Source organism: Lissotriton helveticus, chromosome 11 (genome assembly GCF_964261635.1).
Source record: "Lissotriton helveticus chromosome 11, aLisHel1.1, whole genome shotgun sequence".
NCBI classification, from domain to species: domain Eukaryota; kingdom Metazoa; phylum Chordata; class Amphibia; order Caudata; family Salamandridae; genus Lissotriton; species Lissotriton helveticus.
This window is the reverse complement of record NC_136072.1, coordinates 724,702,042-724,722,775: the sequence shown is the minus strand read 5'-3', so window position 1 is coordinate 724,722,775 and position 20,734 is coordinate 724,702,042. Positions and strand designations below refer to the sequence as shown.

The 20,734-nt window shown below is 49.1% G+C and overlaps 1 protein-coding gene across 1 annotated transcript in view; it reads right to left on the bottom strand.

The window, feature by feature from the left end:
* The window catches only part of DOCK5 (dedicator of cytokinesis 5), an 852,732-nt gene that overhangs the window by 19,478 nt on the left and 812,520 nt on the right, over positions 1-20,734 (bottom strand). The window contains exon 51 of the mRNA XM_078666602.1: positions 6,433-6,554. Coding sequence (XP_078522728.1) covers positions 6,433-6,554 — 122 coding nt within the window. The remainder of the gene's footprint in view (positions 1-6,432; positions 6,555-20,734) is intronic.

Below are 20,734 nucleotides of genomic sequence, written 5' to 3'. Positions count from 1 at the left end.
TCTATGGATCCTGGCCAAAAATCGTAGCAGTTCCTGCCACAACAGGGACAGATGGATCTCTGTTTGTTGTCAAGAGGATGGTGGAATGTGTGGCAGGGTGACAAGAAATGGTAGAGCGTAACCCACTGAACAGTCTGTAGGACCCATTTGTCTGAAAATATTCCCTGCTACCCTAGAAGAAAATGTCAGATTCTGTCTCCGAAAGGGAGTCTATGTGCCTTGAACGACACACCAAAGAGGTTTTAAGGTTGCAATAGGGGTGGAAGACTGTGCAGCATGCTGACCCTGTTGTCCATGTGTTCTGGGTAGGCCGAACTTGATGGCGATATTGGTAGCATCTACTATAGACACAGAGGGGGTGAAACTGTTGGTGTGGCTGACGTGGCAATCCGGACAGGTCCATGGAGTGAACCGTGTCGCTACTACCCATAAAGCACTCAAGTGCAGAGTCTGCCCTCTCACCAAAAAGGAGAAAGAAATGTCCATTGACGTAGACTTACATGAACAAGCTGGAAAGGTCTGTGGACTTTATCCGTGGACCATCTCTCCTTCAGGAAACAACTCAAGACCTGGCTGTTCGAGCAGTAGCAACTCCCCCCTCCCAGCGCCTTGAGACCCTAGCGGGTGAGTAGCGCTTTCTACAAATTTGTTTGATTGATTGATTGATTGATGTGTACCTTCTGAAAGCCACACTGGTGCCAATTGCCCTGTCTTTGAAATCTGTGGTGGCCATAGCACAGCGGTTCATGAATTTTGCCACATCACAACCATCCTGAATACCCTGCGTAAGGAAGAGATGTACCAGGTAAAATGTATGCGACGGAGCACCAAGGATATAACGTCCTAAGAGCCAGTTGGCATTGACAGAACATAGTGCCACATAGTATTCATCAAGATGGCCGCCCGGTGAGGAGCTCCAGCCGGGTGCTCCCGGTCAGTGTTTGCCGCGCTGGACCTCTAACCCCTTAATACCCTCTTTTTCCGTTTTTTCCTCCAGTACCCGGACAGCAGACACTGAGAAGACTTGGCCGATGCCCGGTGGAGCCGCTTGGATCGGCTATTGGGAAGTCTGGCCCGGGGTTTCCCCGAGGCCGTCTCCCACCCAGCCGGACTTCAGGGCATGGATTACCACACCGCTGATGCCTCTCTTTCCGACTCTTCCGCCTCACTCAGAGTTTACCGTCCTCCTGGTGATAATCCAGCCTTAGCGCAGCTCTGGCTCCTCCAGATGGTGTTGGACTGCTCTAAGACGTGATCTCCCCTCTTCACGGGACATCGAGACGTCTTGGCTGATGCCCAGTGGAGCCGCTTGGTTCAGCTATTGAGGAGTCCGGACTGGGTTCTCCTGCAGCTGTCTCCTACCCAGCTGGATATCCGGGAAAGACATTCCTCGTCCCGCTGCTGCTGCCATTCTCTCCCTCTGCTTACTGCCTCGGATCGAGTTGCCGCTGATGAATGATAATGGGGCCAGCCTTGGCGCAGCTTTGTCTCCATCGGCTGCCTGCCAGTCCTCGCTGACTCCCCATGCTGGCTGTCTACCTGGATATGCTCCACCTCGTCCCTGACTCCTGAGACCCGAGAGAACTTTTTCCAGGTATGGGGGCGCGGGAGCCATGACAGGCAGATTGTCTACACCGATGCCCCTTTGGATCCGAGCCTGCACGCCTCCTCTCCCCGCCTTTGTCTTTGGAACTACGTACCCCCCCTGACTTCTTTTTTGTACTTTAATTCACGCTCCCTGGGTCACTTCCATGGACTTTATGACTTGTTATCATTTGCCCTGCCCGCCATTTTGTTGCTGTTCTCCGCCGATTCCTCCGGACCTAGACCCGCCATCTTGTTGAACCTTTGTCCTTTCCCCTCGTTCCCCCCGATGATCCTCAAACTTTTCTCCCTCTTTCTGAGTTGCCTTTTCTCCATCCCCTCATATCCCAGCACCCTCTCATATAACACTTCTTTTGTCCCCCTCTACCTTCCTTCCCCCTTTTGATTTTCCCACTTCCCCTGTTAATTTCTGTGCAACTGTCTTTTATATTACTGTACCTTGACTGTACTCTTGTCGTTTCCATGTAATCATTATGTAACTTATTTCAACTCGTAACTTGCAACTTGCGGTGCCTTATGTAAAGCGCTCTGATACCTCCAGGTCTAGCCAGCACTATATAAAACTCATGATGAATAAATAAATAAAATAAATAGGTGCCTGACTGGTCAATGAAATAAAGTGCTACCGAAAGGTTAGATACCTTTTGATTCCCTGTCCTGTGTATGGCAGAGAATGCATTAAGGTTTACTTGATCACTGAGGGCTGCATAACTACGTTCTCAGGTGTGGGGCGTTCAGTCAAGAGGTTTGGCTGGACGATGGTGCAGTGTGATGTATCTGTTCACAGGAAATCCGGAACAGAGTTTTGCCTAAACCCCACATATGGTGTCTGTGAAGGAAGGGCTCCGTATTTTATTCCACAGTGAGGACTTTATTCTTCACTGGGTAACTGGAGAACCTTCACATGACAATGGTGAAGGAGGCACTTCCTACTGTGGCAGTGCCTGTAGGTGAAACTAGCCCAGTGTCTAGCACATTGTCCAGGCTACTGGCATCCTGAAGATCCTCATACCAATTGTCATCAATCTATGAGTGGGAAAACTCATCCCCAGCATCATTGTCAGAATCCATTCCAAATTAAGTATGGGAGGTTTGGGCCCTTCCTTGAGGCAGGGGCAAAGTATCAGAATCTGATGGGTTGCCCAAACACTGCAGCCCAAGTCGATCTGGCACACCAGGAAAATGCCCTAAAGCAGCAGCCACCACCAAGGGTACAAGAACTTAACTGCCCTGTCTTTTGATATAATGGTTATGCTGTCTGTAAGTGAACAAACTTACAAAATGGATGCAAGAAAAGTCTTCATGGTATGGTGGAACCCAACAACTCCAGTACATTTATTTATAGGTACTGCTCTGATGTGGACCAAATCATTACACCGTCATACCTCCCAGATAAGCACCCCAACGAGGAGGCATCTGTATGTAATGTGGCCTAGGACTAATAAATGAATGACCCACTATGAGATTAGAGGACCACATCTACCAAACGAGTCCTGAGAGGACAGATTATACAATTTCCACTCGAGTCAAGAGACTCTCATATGCCAGCTAATGTGCAGTATCAATATGATGCACAAGGATATTGAGCCCAAGAGGTGGAGGACTTGCAAAACTGGTCTAAGAATTCGATTTAGCAACATATGAATCATAACCTGAATATGTGCCATTCTCTGAAGGAGGAGGAAATGCTTTTTTGCAGGGCTTGTCCAAAACAGTATCAATAAAACTCAGCACTGAGTCTGCATGAACTGGGAATTCAGGATGTTTCTGCTCTTCAAAGTGAAGTGAGGAAATCTGGGATTAATCCCAGCTTGCCTGTTTGACCAAATTCTGTAGTATTAGTAAAACTCTTCCGCATGATGATTTACAAGCTAAATATGTTGATAGCTCGACTTGTGTAAAGGCTCTTAGAGCCAAGCCAGACAGTTGGCTTGGCTCATCCTTGGCTCCCCTTATTGATATGCTGGCTCGCCCACCACTATAGCAGGGGAAATATCTGACAACATGAAGGACCCACATGGTCTGAAATCACCTCCTGCTACATGTACCACTGAAGAAACACAGATCTGAAACTGCCATTACAACAGTTTCAGAAATCAGTGAAATAGAATCTCTCGTGGTCGCGTAGCATTCCAGGCACTAGAGGTGGACAGTGGATTTGTCAATATTGAAGAACAGGCTATTGGAATCCGTTTTGTCTCCCTGTAATGAATCAATCAATCAGGGGAATTGTAAGCGCACTACTCACCGGTGAGGGTTGATGGGGTGTGGTGGGGGGGGGGGGGGGAGTAAGCAGCTCCATTCAGTCGAAAAGTCAGTTCTTGAGTGTCTTCCTGAAGATGTTCAGGGAGGGGGCTCATTCGATGTCGATATAGAGCTCATTCCAGGTCTTGGCTGCGACGTAGGAGAAAGCTCTTTCGCCTGTTCTTGCTCTGCGGATGCGTGGGGTTTTGGCGAGGGTGAGGTTGGCGGATCGTAGGTTTCTCTTGGGTCGGAGGAAGGAGATTATTTCATTGAAATATTGGGGTCCGGTGTTGTGGAGGCATTTGTAGGCGAGGGTGAGTATCTTCAAGGTAACTCTCTTCTCAACGGGGAGCCAGTGAAGGTCTCATAGGTGTTCGGTGATGTGTTTGTGTCGGGGATGTGGAGTATGAGTCTGGCTGCGGTGTTCTGTATGGTGGGGATCCATTTGAAGATCTTTCGGAGGATGCGGAGGTTGTTGAAACAGCTGGAGGTGACGGCGTTGACCTGTCGGGTCATGGAGAGGGAGGAGTCGAGTAGGATGTTGATGTTCCGGGCGTAGTCCGTGGGAGTGGGAGGGCTGCCGAGGGCGGTGGCCCACAGGTGATGTCCCATGCAGATGGGGAGTGTCCGAGGACGAGGACCACCGTCTTCTCCGAGTTGAGCTTCAGGCAGCTACTGCTCATCCAGGAAACAACGTCCTTCATTCCTTCCTGGAAGTTGATTCTGGTGGTGATTGGGTCCTTGGTGAGGGAGAGAATGAGCTGGGTGTCGTCGGCATAGGATAGTATGCGGAGTCCGTGCTGTCTGACGATGGCGGCGAGGGAGGCCATGTAGATGTTGACGAGTACGGGGCTGGGCAACAAACCTTGGGGTACTCCGCAGTTGATTTCCGTGGGTTCCGAGAGGAAGGGTGGTAGTCTGATTCTTTGGGTTCTGCCGGTGAGGGACAAACGGATCCAGTTGATGGTGATTCCTTGTATGCCGGCGTCGAGGAGTCTGGCAGTGTGTGTGCGGTGTTGAATGCTGCAGAGAAGTCGAGTAGGATCAGGGCCACGGTGTGTCCTTGGTCGAGGAGGGTGCGGATGTCGTCTGTGGTGGCAAGTAGGGAGGTCTTGGTGTGGCTGTTGCTGCGAAATCCGGATTGGGAGGGGTTGAGGCTGGAGTTTTCTTCGATGAATTTTACTAGTTGTGTAATAACAGATGCCAGGCACGTAGTGAGTTCGGCATGCAGTGTAAAAATCTTTCCTCCTGTATATCGCATAGAATGAGAAGTAGGTTATATGTGTGACAGATTCTGTGCTATTCTGTGTTTTAAGTTCACTATCCTACGTAGCAGGTCCAGTTTTGTCAAGGAACTAGGAAATATTTAAATTAGATGGTGGGGACAGGAAATCCCTGAATCTTTATGGAATCTGAAGGTGTGATGTTTACAGAACGACAAGGCCGTGCAAGATATCTCTTGGCTCTACTGCACCTGCTGGTATGTGGCTTTGGTCATAAGGATCACAGTTCTGACCTACTGAGATGGAAGTACAGCTACATGCTTTAGGTCTTACGTGGATAGGAATCTTGAGACACTTCCTCCCATTTGATCAAACGTGATGACGTGGTAACTTGGGTGTTTCAGCAGGTGTAACCTTTGCTTCTTGATATTTAGAAAATGTGGACACTCAGAGATCAATCTAAAGTTTGGAATTTAAGGGCTTTTCTTCCTACAAATAAGAATCTGGACTGATAGCAGAACATCTGTACTAGTGACCTCTAACAACATAGCACAACCTGTGGATATACCAGGGGTAACTAATGCTTCTTTTATCTTGGTACTCTGGAATTCTCAGTCTGTGATTTTGTGCCAATGACTACAGAGAGCGTCAACGCCCTTTAAACAGCGGTACCATTTGGGCTGGTAAACAAGCAGTACAGAACACCTCTAGAATGAGGCTGTTGTATTATCAGCTTTTTTAGAGGCGTGAATTTGCCAAGTGCGAACAAGTATATACAAAATGTACCATTCCCTCATTTCGTAGCTCATGAACGCAAAGCGTCTCAAAGGGTCCTCTGGAATGAGCTAGGCAAACCCTATTGTAGCCTCTGGTTATTTTATTGTAAAAGTGAGATTTCTATTTACATTCCAAACATTTCAAATTAAAAGCAGAAAATAGGCCAATTTGTTGGAGGTAAAATTTGGAAAGAAGTCCTCATGATTGTGATGCAACACAGTGAATATCATCTAATGACATGCAGTTGTTCATACAACACATACTCACCATCAACAACAGATTCGCCCCTATGGCTTACTCAGGGACAACACAGGAGGGAACATGAAGCAGGAAGTGGTGTGTTGCAAGAAGAAAGAGAATAACAATCTTGCTGTGGTGCCTGCTTGTACAGTGAGGCCACTTTTCAGTACTGCAGAGTCAGCAGAGGAAAATACGGGGACCAAGAGAAGCAGCCCTGAACACTCTTTAATCCTGTGTTCTCTATCTCTTCAATTTTCTATATAGTTTTTTCTCTCTCTCTATTACAATGATTCTCACTGTGCACAGCAAGGTTCTGGAGGAACGCTAGCTTCCACATCCTTACCTCCACTGAGTTCCTCTGGCTAGCATTCTCGTACGGTTTACTTTTAGGGGGAGGAGGAGGTGGTGGGGGCGGGGTACTCTGGAACGCAGACATCACACCATCCGTCATCAGAGATGGAGAGCCTGAAATATAAATATTTACAGTAAGCTTATTATTGCAAAACATGTTCGTAGTTCAAGTATTATAGTTGGGAAGGAGGGACAAGAAAGTTTATGCTACAAAACAAATATATTCTAAAAATATAGCATACTTTGTACCATTATACAATTCTCACCCACCTAGTACCTGTTGCTGATCAAACGACTATGCACAGTGCAATGTGAAAGCCTAGACTGAATCCCATAAGTTCATGTTCAAGGACTAAAGTGGCACTTACTTCAGCCACATTTAAAATGGATCCGGCTCCAGTCTCCTGTGAGATGCCTGTCTTACCACATAATTAATTTGGTCATTAATTTTTCACACTGTTATTTTTTCCACCATTTTACTGAAATTTAATGTATGTTTTTACTCCCAGTTGTTCCAGCATCATCACAAATTTTAACTGCTTACTTTGATTATCCAGAATCTCATTTTATTTAAATAGAGAGAAGTTTACCTGAGCTTTGTAACAGCTTTTACAACACAAACTGAAGCAAACTCACAGCTTCTAACACAATAAAGAGATCAAGTTTCCCTAGTTCATGCAGTAGGAACGAACCCAGTCAATTGATTTCATGGTATTCTGGTACTTGTGGTCCTGAATTGATAACGGTTAACCAATACTGTAAGTACAAGAATGCACAGAACATATCTGGACTGTATTAACTATTCATGCCTCGATTTGCAAATCTACTAAGCTCTGAAACACAAAATCTAATAAATGCAGCACACAAACAAGTCGAATTGTCTACATCATAAACATATTATGTTTTTTACCCCAAATTCGCCATGCCTGTGCACACATTAATCCAATCATTACATAAATCTATCCACACTCATAACTCCATTCACTCATCAGCTTAATCCACACATCAATTCTTGTATGTGTTAGTGTATGCCTGTATTCTGTGATCTTAAATCGTCTTTTGAGTATTTCTGTCTCTCTGTAGTCTACATGTTTGTTGTACTTGTGGGTCTGCGCATCTGTTGATCTATGCGCATGGGTACCTCTAGGTTTTATGTATTGAGTCAATACAACACAACCGGGCCACAGGTAGTGGGGTGCTGTAAATGGCTGGGAACCAAGATAACAATCCAAGACAGTATACAGAATCAAGGCGAGGGAGTGGTGTGGTAGTCACGAATGGATGAGGGATTATGTAAGGTGATAAAATGTAATCTTTGAGGAGGAGATTCTTCGCTCGCTTCTGAAATGGAGGAGGGTTGGGCCAATCTGACAGATTCAGAGCTGATGCTTTATGTGCCTGGGTGTCTGTATGCATGTATAATGGTCTCCGTGTAGTTAGCTGTATGTGCATTGCTCTATCTGCATATATCTTTCTGTATTAATAGTCCGTATGAATGAATGGGCATTTGTAAAGCTCAATGCAAGTACAAAGAGTGTCCTGCTGCTCTGCACCTCTGCCCACATCTAAAAGGCCTAGTCAATTTAGGCTACGTTAAACAGTCAAGTTTTCAATCTTTTCCTGAATTGAGACATATCTGTGATGCTACGACTTTCAGAGGGAAGTTTGTTCCAAGCTGACGGACCTAAGAAGGAAAAGGATCTGCCTCCCGTCCTAGTGCACCTAACCTTAGGAGTTTTGGCTAAGAATGCTTTAGCTGACCGAAGGCATCTAGAGGGAGCATAAAAAATAATGCTTGCACTAAGATATTTGGCACCTGTCCAATTGAGACGGCAGCAAATGTATTGTCTTTAGATGTGGTGACATGCAGTAGCGGCTGGTAGGGGAAGGTGCAGGGAATGGATTGGGGGTAGGATATAAGTAAAAAATAAAATGTACGCAGTTACTGTAGCTAGCCACTGCTTCTCCTCCAGGAACAGGAAACGTACAGGCTTCCAGACTTCCCTACCCAATCACGATGCTGCTGATTGCAGCGTTGTGATTGGTCTGAGCACCGTGGTTCGGCACTCAGAGAGGGATTGGAACCTCGGCATTTTCTCCATGCGGGGTGTAATGCAGCCTGGGTGGAGAACATGCAAAGTGCACATTGGCATTATAAATGCAAATGTTTTTTACCTAGCCATATTGCAGGGTGCAGTACCATATGTGGCCAAAAGAGGTCCCATGAGACCCTTACTGGCCACATATAGTACTGCACCTTGCAAAGTTGGAGTTATTGGCATTATAAATGCCAATGCTTTTTACCTAGCCATGTTGCAGGGTGCCTTACTATATGTGGCCAAAAGAGGTCCCATGGGACCTCTTTAGGTCACATATGGTACTGCACCCTGCAGGCGATATGGTAAATCCACCCTACCCATAATGCAAGGCAGTACCTTGAATACATTGAAATAGCTATGTCCATTTATACAATTAGAAGTTTTGAAATGTGACAAAAAGAATTATATATTATTCCGGATTAGGTTGTACTCTGTGTGGAGCTTATGAAGGGACATTTATAGAAGGTCTCATATAAATGTGATGTGCTAGAAAGGAAAGTAACCACTGCCAGCCTTGCCTAGGACCAAGCGTGTGTCCTGGGCTGCAATTAAAATCTAGAAAGTAACACACATAACAGAGAGTGTCCTCATGGGAGGTTACAAGAAGAGACAAGGCGGTACTAAGGAGGGACTACTAAGCCTATTAACCAATCAAAAGCCACCATTTACAAACGACAGTGAAAGGAGCCAATTAAAAAGTTAGGCAGAAAGTGGGAAGAGCTGTACGCCGATATCCTGAATACAGTAAACACAAGGAGATGATGGACGGAGCGCCGAAACATTTCAGACACTCACCCCAGTCACAGATCTGGGTTGAATCCATCATCGTTCTTTAGCTCACTTTGCCACCTCAGTTCAGACCCAGCTATATGCAAATCAGTCTTGACCCTGTGCCTCATGGGAACAGTCCAGCCCGAACTGCCAAGCTGAGTCTTTCCTGAACTGGAAACAAGCATCCTGGGACCGGTTTGGGGGGGAACACCCCTCATCAGCCAGGCTAGCTTGAAGCCAGTCGAAAAATGAGGAAGGGACCCACATCAAGGCATACCCTGCCAACTTATGGCGAACAAAGCAAACATAAGGAGATGGACAGAGCGCTGAAACTTTTCAGACACCAACCCCCAGTCACAGATCTGGGTTGAATCCATCATCGTCCTTCAGCTCACTTCGCCACCCCAGTTCAGACCCAGCTATATGCAAATTGGTCCGACCCTGTGCCTCATGGGAACAGTCCAGCCCGAACTGCCAAGCCAGGTCTTCACTGGACCGGACACGAGCATCCTGGGACCGGTTTTGTCATAACACCCCTCATCAGCCAGGCTAGCTTGAATCCAGTGGCAAAGTGAGCAAGGGAACCAATTCGGGGCATACCCTGCTAACTCAGTGCAAACAAAACAAACACAAGAAGATGATGGAGGGAGCCTCAGGGCGCTGGGGGGGGGGGGGGGGGGTGCCCCAGAGTAGTGATAAATGAGCCATTACTTGCCCAGAAGACTTGGCAACAAAAGGAGCAACTACATTCAGTCAATGTTTTGGGTGGTGGGAGAAAAGAAGGGGGATTAAAGTGGTCTTTTATTTTTTATAAACACATTTCATTAAAGTTTTAAATACATAATGGCCCGGAAAACATTTGCTTATAGTTTATAAACATCATCGCAGCAGGTATCAATGATTCCAGTGTCACATAACCCAGTAACCCAAGCACAGACAGAGCACCTCCCTCTCCCAAAACCCAGTCATCAGTTATACCCATGGATGCATGTATCTCCCAGATGTGTTACTTCTACTGTCTGTCAGAGCCAAACGACTGTATCTTCCCCTCGATAATAGCTTAGGCAGATCGAACAGGGGGTAGCAGAATGCCTTGATTATCTGCCTACCGCCGCCAAATTTTACCATGCTTCTGGGGCAGGCTCTTGCCTGGAAGACTGTTACCTCCATCAGCATACACCTGTCCAGTGTAGGGCGATGTCATGCTTGGCAAGTGTTAGCACTAGAAATAAAAGATGCTGTTTGTATCCGTTCCCTTCAGTCTCCTCTGTGCTATGTTGAAGGACCAGTTTGGGCTCTACAGTAATCTCCCAAGATAATACCCAGGCCAAGAAAGAGGTCACACCTTGCCAGAAGGGCTGGAATGCTGTACAGCTCCATACTGCATGTAAGAAGGTACACTCAGCATCACAACGGCAGCATGCTGGGAAGGATATCACACCCACCCGCCATAAGCGGCGTCTGGTGTAGTAGGTTCTATGTAGATATTGGAATTGGATCAGGTGATAGCACAACAATATTGCGTCTCCCAGGGGGGCTGACAGGGCCTCAATCCAGTCATCATCATTCAGGTTCTCAATATCTCACCTTCAAGCTGCCCGTCATGTCGACAGAGTAGTGTGGCTATGTGTTACTAAGGTCTGGTATATTTGTCGAATCTTGTGATAACCTAAGTCCCCCATCAACAACCTACCTTCCAATGGGTTAAACTCTGGCAAGTCCTCCAGGCCCTGAGCATAGGGACGTTTTCACAAGGGGATACTGTTCCTAAAGCGGGGTGCAAAAAGTCACCCACGCTTGAGGGTGCAAATAGTCACCGGTGCAATAAAGATAGACAACATGAGGAGACAAGGCATGCCTGAGTTGTAAATATTTGTAGAATTGGTTGCGATGTAGCTGGTATTCGTCTTGCAGGTCTTGTAAAGACTCCACTACAGTGCCTTTCATGACGTCCCCCAATGTGGACAGGCCCATGAGATCCCACTCACGGGACCCTGATAACGTAGCCACTTGGCGCAGGACAGTCTCATGCCATAACAGGGTCTACCTGCTAATCTACCCCACCAACCTATTCGTTGAACAGTCTGCCGTCACAGTTGAATGACCACTCTGGCTGCCGGAGTCAGGCACACCATCCTTACCGACTATAGAGAAAATCAATGACCGACCGGGTGCCCATTGCCCGTCTTTCTACGGAATATGCGAGATCAGCCTGATCGCTGTACCAAAATTCATTGATATTAAGGAGGTGAGAAGCGGTATAATAAGAATGTATATTTGATGCAACAATTCCCCCACAAAAGGTGGATCGGACACAGGTGCAGAGAGCCGCACAAATCGCGCCGCCCTATCCCCACAGAAAGTGATTAAGGACTCCATTCATTTGTCAGAACCATGAATCTGGGATATGTATAGGTAGTTTTGAAGCCGATACAGCAGACGCAGTAGAAACACCATCTTGAAGATGGCGGACCGACCCAATAATGGGAAAAGCTTGGGGGGTTCACTCTTTCACTTCTTCTCGGACTCGAGACAGCAAGGGACCAATATTTAATTGCCAAAGATAGCCGGATCCAGGGAGATGTTGACCCCCAAATATTGAATGCCCTCAGGAGCCACTTCCCGGGGGCCGGAACGTAACTGGCACGCTGCATCGCGCAGCACCGGTGCTGGCATCGGTGCGACCTGAAATAGGCGGTGAAGCATTTTACTAGACCTGTCGCCCCACTGCTATATCCAATTCTGCGCCGCATGCCAAGCCATTCGTGCTTCATCTAGAAGCAGCTGCTGCAGCTGGGAGAAATGTAGCCTGCGCTGGACCGGCGCCCCTCCACCTCCCCATACCTCGTAAGCTAGGGCCAGCAGCAGGGTTTCTATCTCCACCACCTTCTCAGTTCTACGACGCAGTTTTCCTGCATGAAAACAAATGCTCACCCATTATGGTGTGGACTTCAGGGCCTCCCATAAAACCAAAACAAATGAAGCTATATCAGTGTTAAAGGAAAGGTATTAAGTAAGTGAACGACTGATGATGCGCTGACCTATATGTTGGGTTATTTAAATGCCAGGGTGACAGATGCCAATGTGCAGGCCACAGGAGAAATATCTGACAATCTGGGCGGCAGAATCATAGCTGCCGAGACCTGATGGATGTAAGAGCTGGGGAGAAAGAAGTAGTCTAAACTAGCGAAGGACTCATGAACCGCAGAGAAGAATGTATAACAAGGCTACGCAGGGTGGTAGGCCCTCCATGCATCCGTCCATGGCAAGGAGGACGTCAGATGGTGTAGCCTGGAGTCACCGGAGCTCTGAAAAGGTCCACCGTATGCCATCTGTCCTCCCCAGTGCCATCAAATCATTCCCCCTCCCTCCAGTCATAAGATCCTGTCAACAAATGTCTGGCCCAGAGGAGGGGGGGGGCGTAAACACTGCCTATCGTCAGCGATTCCCTATACAACAGTCCTGTCACTAGGGTATATCTCCCACCTGAGTCCGTCCACACTTTATTAGGCCTATAGGAATCCCTGAAGTGAATGAGAATGGCCGTGCCCTTGAACCCCAAACAAACCCAGAGTGGAAAGCCTGATCAATCCCAAACCATGCCAGACATGGCACTTTTGTTCCCAAATTGCGAGTTTCCTGAAGCAGCATTATGTCTGTCTTGAGCCTTTTGGCCTGTCGTAATATCACCCAGCATTTCATTTTGTCAAGTAGACCCCTTACATTTCATGTCATGACGACGACCATCCTATCCCATCACCATATGCACGCGGAGAGTGTCTGCAAGTCATAGTGCATCTGTGTCTGTGCCAGGGCAAAACATAACAACAAACCCCAATAGATAAGGAGTAGTTTCTTACCTGTAACTCCAGTTCTGTAGTAGGGGTATCTCTGTTATAGTCATAATCTAGTGAATAGTCCCGCTCATGTGCGGGGACCCCGGAGCAATCAAAAATAATCTCTTAAGATGTCTTCTTTGCAGTCCTGCATAGACACTTAAGAGAGAATTTAAAGACAAATAATGCAGCCTATAAATGCGGGGCAGGACAGACAAGCCCCCATAGGCTGCCATTATGTGGCTTAAAAAGGGATACCGTGCCTTTAAGAACACTTTCCAGAACTCTCATGGTATCCCAGAATGCACAGCAACTCCCTCCACTTTCAGTTCTTTTTGAAGATGTATACAGCTAGACCTGTAGCATTCATCATTTTATCCCTTTCTCCACCGGGGAGGAGGGCGGGCGCTTATGACTGTAACAGAAATACCCCTACTACAGAACTGGAGTTATAGGTAAGAAACTACTCCTTCTGTAGTAGGGGATCTCTGTGTATAGTCATAATCTAGTGAATAGAATGGCAAGCCCATCCAAAAAAACACCCTGGTGGTGTAGAAAAATAAGGCAACACCACTACTGTGCAAACAGATTTCTCAATGAAGCCTGCCCAATCTGAGCATCTGCCCTGGCATCCGAATCCAGACAGTAATGCTTAGCAAAGGAATGGACCGACTTCCAAGTGGCAGCCTTGCAGATCTCTGCAATGGGAACGTTACGAAGCAAAGCTGTCGTAGCCGCTTTGCCCCTGGTGGAATGAGCCTTAGGCTTACTTCCTAAGGTCTTATTCGCTTTCTGATAACAGAGCTGGATACAAGACACAATCCACCTAGAGATGGACTGTTTCGAAGTAGCCAGACCAGTCCTAACCGACCCATAGTTAACAATTGGTCGGATCTGCGAATGTCTTTGGTTTTATCCAGATAGAATTTTAACACCCTTCTGACATCCAGGGAATGAAGAGACCTTTCCGCTGGAGTAGAAGGATTCTGAAAAAAAGTCGGTAAAGTTATAACCTGATTAACATGAAAATCAGAAATCACCTTGGTAAGGAACTTAGGGTGAGTACGCATACCAACCTTAGCAGCATGAAATACAGTATAAGGTTCCTGGCAACACAATGCCTGAATCTCACTCACCCTGTGGGCCGATGTAATGGCCACGAGGAACGCCGCCTTCCAAGACAGGTGCTGCAGTGAAGCCTGGTAAATAGGCTCGAAAGGCTCCTTCATCAGCCTGGACAGCACCACATTCAGTTCCAATGCAGGCGAAGGAAGCCGTACAGGAGGGAACACCTTCTTCAACCCTTCCAAAAAATCCTTAATCACAGGAATCTGGAAGAAGGATGTCTGTGAGGGGCATTTTCTGTACGCAGTCAACGCCGCCAGATGAACTTTAATGGAATGGAAATTAAGTCCAGACTGAGCTAAATGCAGAAGGTATGGAAGGATGACATCCTCCTTGCAGGTCATTGGATCATAGTTCTAAGACATGCACCAGATGCAGAATCTCTTCCATTTGTAAGCATAAGAGGTCCTATTAGATGGCCTCTTAGCCTCCTTCAATATGTCCATGCAATCCTCAGGAAGATTCAAGTGGCCATACTGCACTATCGCAGGAGCCATGCTGCCAAACACAACGACGAGAGGTTGGGGTGCACCATCTGTCCCCCGAACTTCGTGAGAAGGTCCGGCCTGCACGGCAGTCGCATGTGAGGAAGGAGAGACCGGTGCAGCAGGTCCGTGAACCACCACTGTCTGGGCCATTCCGGAGCAATGAGGATCATCCGCGCCCTGGACTGGGACAGCTTGATGAGCACTGCCGGAATCAGGGGAATGGGTGGAAAAGCCTACAGAAAGCTGTTCGACCAGTTGATCCATAACGCATTCCCCAGAGTCCCCTGCTGATAATACCTGGATGCGAAGTCTCGGCATTTCCTGTTTTCGGCAGTGGCAAACAGATCTACGTCAGGAGTGCCCCACCTGGCGAAGAAGTCTTTGAGTACTTCATCGTTTATGACCCACTCGTGGTTTTCCTGAATCAGTCTGCCGACGGCGTCCGCCTGAGCATTCTGCACACCTGGCAGATGGGTGGCCGTTATCGTCAATCCTCTGGCTAGCAGCCAGTGCCAGATCGCCTGCTCTTCCCGTGACAGAGTGCGCGATCTCGATCCCCCTTGCTTGTTCAGATAATACATTGTGGTCGTATTGTCCATCTGTACAAGCAGAGAGTTGGTCTGGAAGGAGGGAAGAAAGGCCTTCAGTGCCAAGTGAACAGCTCTGAGTTCCAGGAAATTGATGTGGTACGTTGACTCCGTCTGGGACCACAGTCCTTGGATCTGTAACTGTCCGGAATGCGCTCCCCATCCGTGGAGAGAAGCATCCGTCACGATAGTCTGAGAGGGAATGTCCTTGTGGAACGGAACCCCCTTGAGGAGGTTCTCCGCCGAACACCACCACCTCAGGGACTGCTGAGCATGCAGAGACAACTGTATCCTGTCGTCCCAGGTCCCTCGTCTCTGGTCCCACTGATCCTCCAGACATTCCTGCAGCGGCCTCATGTGCAGGCGTGCATGCGGAGTGAGGAAGATACAAGAGGCCATCGACCCCAGTAGAGACGACACCGTCCTCACTGTTGTAGATCCAGCAGTCGTGAGAGTATGAGCCTTCCGAAGGATCGATAAGCGTCTCTCCTCCGAAGGACACACGCTTGCTGCCAACGTATCGATCGATGCCCCCAGGTATTGTAAGCACTGGACAGGAGCCGGGACCGACTTGGACATGTTGATATGCAAACCCAGCTGGCTCAACAGAGCGGCCGTCCTGTTGAAGTGTAGTTGTGCTTCCTGGAAGGTCGAGGCTTTGATCAGCCAATTGTCCAGTTATGGGTAGACAAACACCTTGTTCTTTCTCAGGTGTGCCACCACCACTGCCATGCACTTTGAAAAAGTCCTTGGAGCAGACTTCAGTCCAAACGGCAGTACGATGTACTGATAGTGATTGGTGCCGACCAAGAATCGCAGGAACTTCTGGTGTTTGTGTGATTGGCACATGGAAGTACGCATCCTGCAGGTCTATCGCGCAGAGCCAGTCTCCCCTTGCAGCTGAGGGTAAATCTGGTGCAAAGATACCATGCGGAACTTCTCCCTGCGAATCCATTTGTTTGCTTGTCGCAAATCCAGAATGGTCCTGAACTCGTTCTTGTCTTTCTTGCGCACCAGAAAGAAGCGTGAGTAAAGACCCTTTCCCCTTTGAGACATAGGGACGTCTTCTATCGCCCTTTTCCTTAACAGGGTATCGGCCTCCGTCTGGAGCTCGCGTAGCTGGTACGGAGAGCAAACCCGTGGAATCGCTGGAGGCGGGCTGATGAAACGAAGACTGTATCCATTGCAAACAATATTCAGCACTCACTTGTCCTGAGTAATGTTTCTCCACTCTGCCAGGTAATGTTGGATGCTTCCCCCCACCGGAGCGGGTAACGGACGAGGGGGAAGTAGCACCTCAGGGCTTAGACCCGGCCGGGCCCTTATTCGCTGCGGAGGACTGCTGTCCACCTCTGCCCCTCTGGAGCTTCTGGAACGGTCGCCGCTGGTATAGCTGCTGCTGCTGTTGCTGCTGACCAGCCTGTCGACCCTGTCCTCTGCCCTGTGCCCCGTACCGCCGTTGGAACGGGCGATAGGTCTTTCTTTGCTCCTTCGGCTTCTCTAACCCGACAGCCGTCAGGGTCTCAGCCTCCGCCTTCATGCGGGCCATCTCCTCATCCGCATGTCTGCCGAACAGGGTCGCTCCAGAAAAGGGCAGATTGGCGACCCTCTGTTGAGCTCCGGGCTTCAGCGACGTCAGACGCAGCCAGGCGTGTCGGCGCAGGTTAATACCGTGGCAGTACCCGTGGGCTGCCAACAGCGAGGAATCTGCCGCGGGGCTGATTATCTGGTTAGAGACCATCATCCCCTCCGTGATGATCTCCTGGAAGTCCTCTCTGCGTTCTCTGAGCAGATGTTCTGCGAACTGCTGCAGGAACTCCCACAATGCTCTATCGTACCGCCCCATCAACGCCGAGGCACTGGCGGCCTTCATGGACGTGGAGGCCGTACCACATACTCTCCTGCCCGCTGAGTCCATTAATCGACTCTCCTTGTCAGGAGGCACCATCGATGATGGCGCGGTGGAATGTTGCTTCCTTGCTGCCGTCACTATCACAGAGTCCGGTACAGGATCCACACGCAGAAAAGCAGGGTCCGACTCAGGGGCCTTGTACTTATTTTGTAGCCTCGACGGTGCAGACTTCGTAGTGGCAGGCGTAAGGAAGAGGTCCATGGCTGGTTCTTCTAGCCCTGGCACCAAAGGTAGTAGAGGACGAGACAGCTGCTTTTTATGTAGGGTCTCGAATATAACTCAGGTTGAGGGCGTCAGCGTGATACCCAGTTTTGCCGCTCCTCCCAACAAGACCTCCTGAAAGAGGCAATGTCGTCCACCGGAGACACCCTCGTCCGAGGGGAATCCGAAAGCGTCGGGGAATAGTCCCTGGCACTAGATGACTCTGTGCGGCAGGACCTGGACCTGTCTTTCCCGTGACGTCGTCTGGATCTAGTAGACGACCGCCGATCATCTCTGGACCTGCTCCGTCCAGAGCGGGACCTCGGTCACCTTGGTCTTGGCAGATCCACTGGCCGTACAGGCGCGGGTTGTGGAGGCTGAGGCGGCAGCTTAGGCCTTGGAGGCCCTGAGGGTGGCGTAGGAAGATGTAATGAATAGGACCTCGGAGGAGGAGGTGAAGGAGGAGGAGTTGGAGTCCTCGGAGGAGGTGTAGGCGTCCTCGGAGGCAGAGGAGGTGTAGGTATCCTCGGGGGAAGGCCCCTAGGTAACGGAGGAGGCGGTGTTCCATGCCTAGAGGGGGAGTAGGCTTGTGAGTACCCCGAGCCCATGGACTTCTCCACCCTCTGTCTCTTTGGCTTCTGTACCCTTGAAGGAGACCTTGAGGCCGACCGTTTCCTTGACGAGCGACGGCGCCGCCGCGACCGTGAGCTCGTGGTCGAAGAAGAAAGGCTGATAACTGAGCCTTGGGACTCTGTCCTGGCCTTAGAACGTCTTCAGGACCTGGACTCCCTTCTTCTTGCCTCTTATCTAGTTCTCGACGTCGAAAGCGTCGACGCCGACCTCTTCGACGTCGAAAATCTCTTTCTCCTCGAGGACGAACGCCGAGTCGGCGACGACCGGCGGTGTCGCCTCGACGGCGAGCGCCGGCGTCTGCGAGACCCCTCTCGACGTAGGTGGTACCTCGACGACTAAGTTGTCTTCGACGTCGACCTCGTCGGAGGTCTTCATGTCAATCCCCTTGACGTCGAACGACGACGACGCTTCGACCCAGAGACCTGGGGAGACGGGGAACACACTGTAGTCATGCCCCTCGACGCCGACGTCGAGGCCATCGACATCGACGGAGAATGATGTCATTTTCTGGCCTTTTCCTTACTGGGGAGCCCCCCAGAGGCCTCAGCACGGGCAGAGGAAGGAGCCCCTTCATGCCCAGATCCACCTTGGTCATGCTGTCTTCGCTTCTCCAATCCTTGAAGCCGAGTCTTCTCCCTGTCCCTCAGGGTCCTGTTGGGAGAACTGTTGGCAGATCTCGCAATCCTCTGGGACATGAGAAGGGGGCAGACAATGAATGCACACCCTGTGCTTGTCTGATTTGGCCTTTTTTCCAGCACACACTGGACACCTATCAAATAGGGATGGCATATTTGATGAAAAGAGTTACTAGAAAAACACCAGCAAGAGCAGTAAGGGCCAAAAGACGTTGAGTTAAAAACACTCTGAACCCTTTTAAAGTGCAAAAAAGATTAGAAAAACACCCAAAAAGGGAGAGCTCAATGCTCCAGGGTCCTGCTAGCAGGAGCCGGAAAAAAGAACTGGAAGTGGAGGGAGTTGCTGTGCATTCTGGGATACCAGGAGAGTTCTGGAAAGCTTTCTTAAAGGCACGGTATCCCTTTTTAAGCCACATAATGGCAGACTATGGGGGCTTGTCTGTCCTGCCCTTCCTCTCTATCATTTCAAGGATTTGGTGAAGGGGGGGGAAGTGTTTTCAATGGTGAAACCTGGCAGACAGGTTTAAATGTGATATTGGTGGAATATCCTTTGAATTTCTAGTTGAAGTACTGGACAGTGTAGCCTTGCATTTATAGGCTGCATTATTTGTCTTTAAATTCTCTCTTAAGTGTCTATGCAGGACTGCAAAGAAGACAGTTTAAGAGATTATTTTTGATTGCTCCGGGGTCCCCGCACATGAGCGGGACTATTCACTAGATTATGACTAAACACAGAGATCCCCTACTACAGAACATAGCCCCCACCTCCACCCCAAAGCCTCATCAAACAAGAAGTATCTGTCGCGGCAAAGGGCCCCCCGGAACCCCAACGAGAGCCCAGGTGCATCCCACGCCAATGGAGCCCCAAACAAGCAACACCCCTAAACATGTGTCTCTGGAAGCTTCAGGAACGGACTACAAAGGGGACAGTCAGGCCTGGAAACTCCACGGGAGTAAACCAGTTCAGAGTAATGGTCCAGGCTCAGGGCCCAAGGCCAAAGCAAGAACCTATGCTTAGCCAGCACAGCCATCCAAGTTCTTTCCCATATTTATCGTCGCCCTGCCGTTGAGATTACCAATTAGAGCAAGAACGGTGCTGACGCTTCAATGTAGACTTCTTTGAACGGTTTCTTCAGTCACCCTGGGAGGAGTCAGACTCCAGCAGGGGCAGTGTATGTGGCCATGGGTGCACTGTTTTCTCTGTCCATTGAAAGACTGCTTTGGGTGTGTAGAAGAAAAAGTACTGCGATGTGTATAAGACCCTCACTCATGCAGGGCATACAGCATGTATTGTCAGTTGACGTAATCTCTTCTTAGCCGCCACAAAGGATTGACACTGTTGCTGAACTAATCGAGTGTAGTCTGGGAAAATCATAATTGTATGCAAATTGTGTGTCAACGTCTACTGGCCCCAGCCAAATTTAAAGATAGCGTCCCTGTCCAGATAATTCAACAACTTAGTGCTCACTGTTCGAGGTCTGGCACAAGGGTGGGGGGAATGGGGGTGGGGGCTTCTTCATGAGAGCCAGTGAGCCTGCTTAACCACAAAGCACAGGGACAGGGAGCCCTTGGGCATTATGAATCACAGCCACTGTGACAGGAACGCCTCCATTAATGCTACTTCACACCCCTCTGGGAACCAAACAAAGTGTAGATCAATGTGACAGGCGCAACATTCTACATCTTCAACACGCACCACTAACTCTTGCGTGACCACTGTCAATTTATTGACTTTCTGTTGGAGCGACGCCATGGATTCTTCAACAGCCGACACCCTGTTCTCCACCTCTGTTATATGGTTGACTTCCTTCCGGAGGTCTAGTCGGAGTAGGGAGACCTCTGACCCCACCATCCGATGTTAGCTTTGAGTTCATCCCACGATTGCGTGATGCCCATCCCAATGGTCGTGTGCAGGCTGGCTGGACCTGCCCCCCCCCAGCAGCAGCAGCATATCATGTGCACTGGTCCCAGCGTAGCGGGCCTATCTCATTATGGCACGGGTTCCTC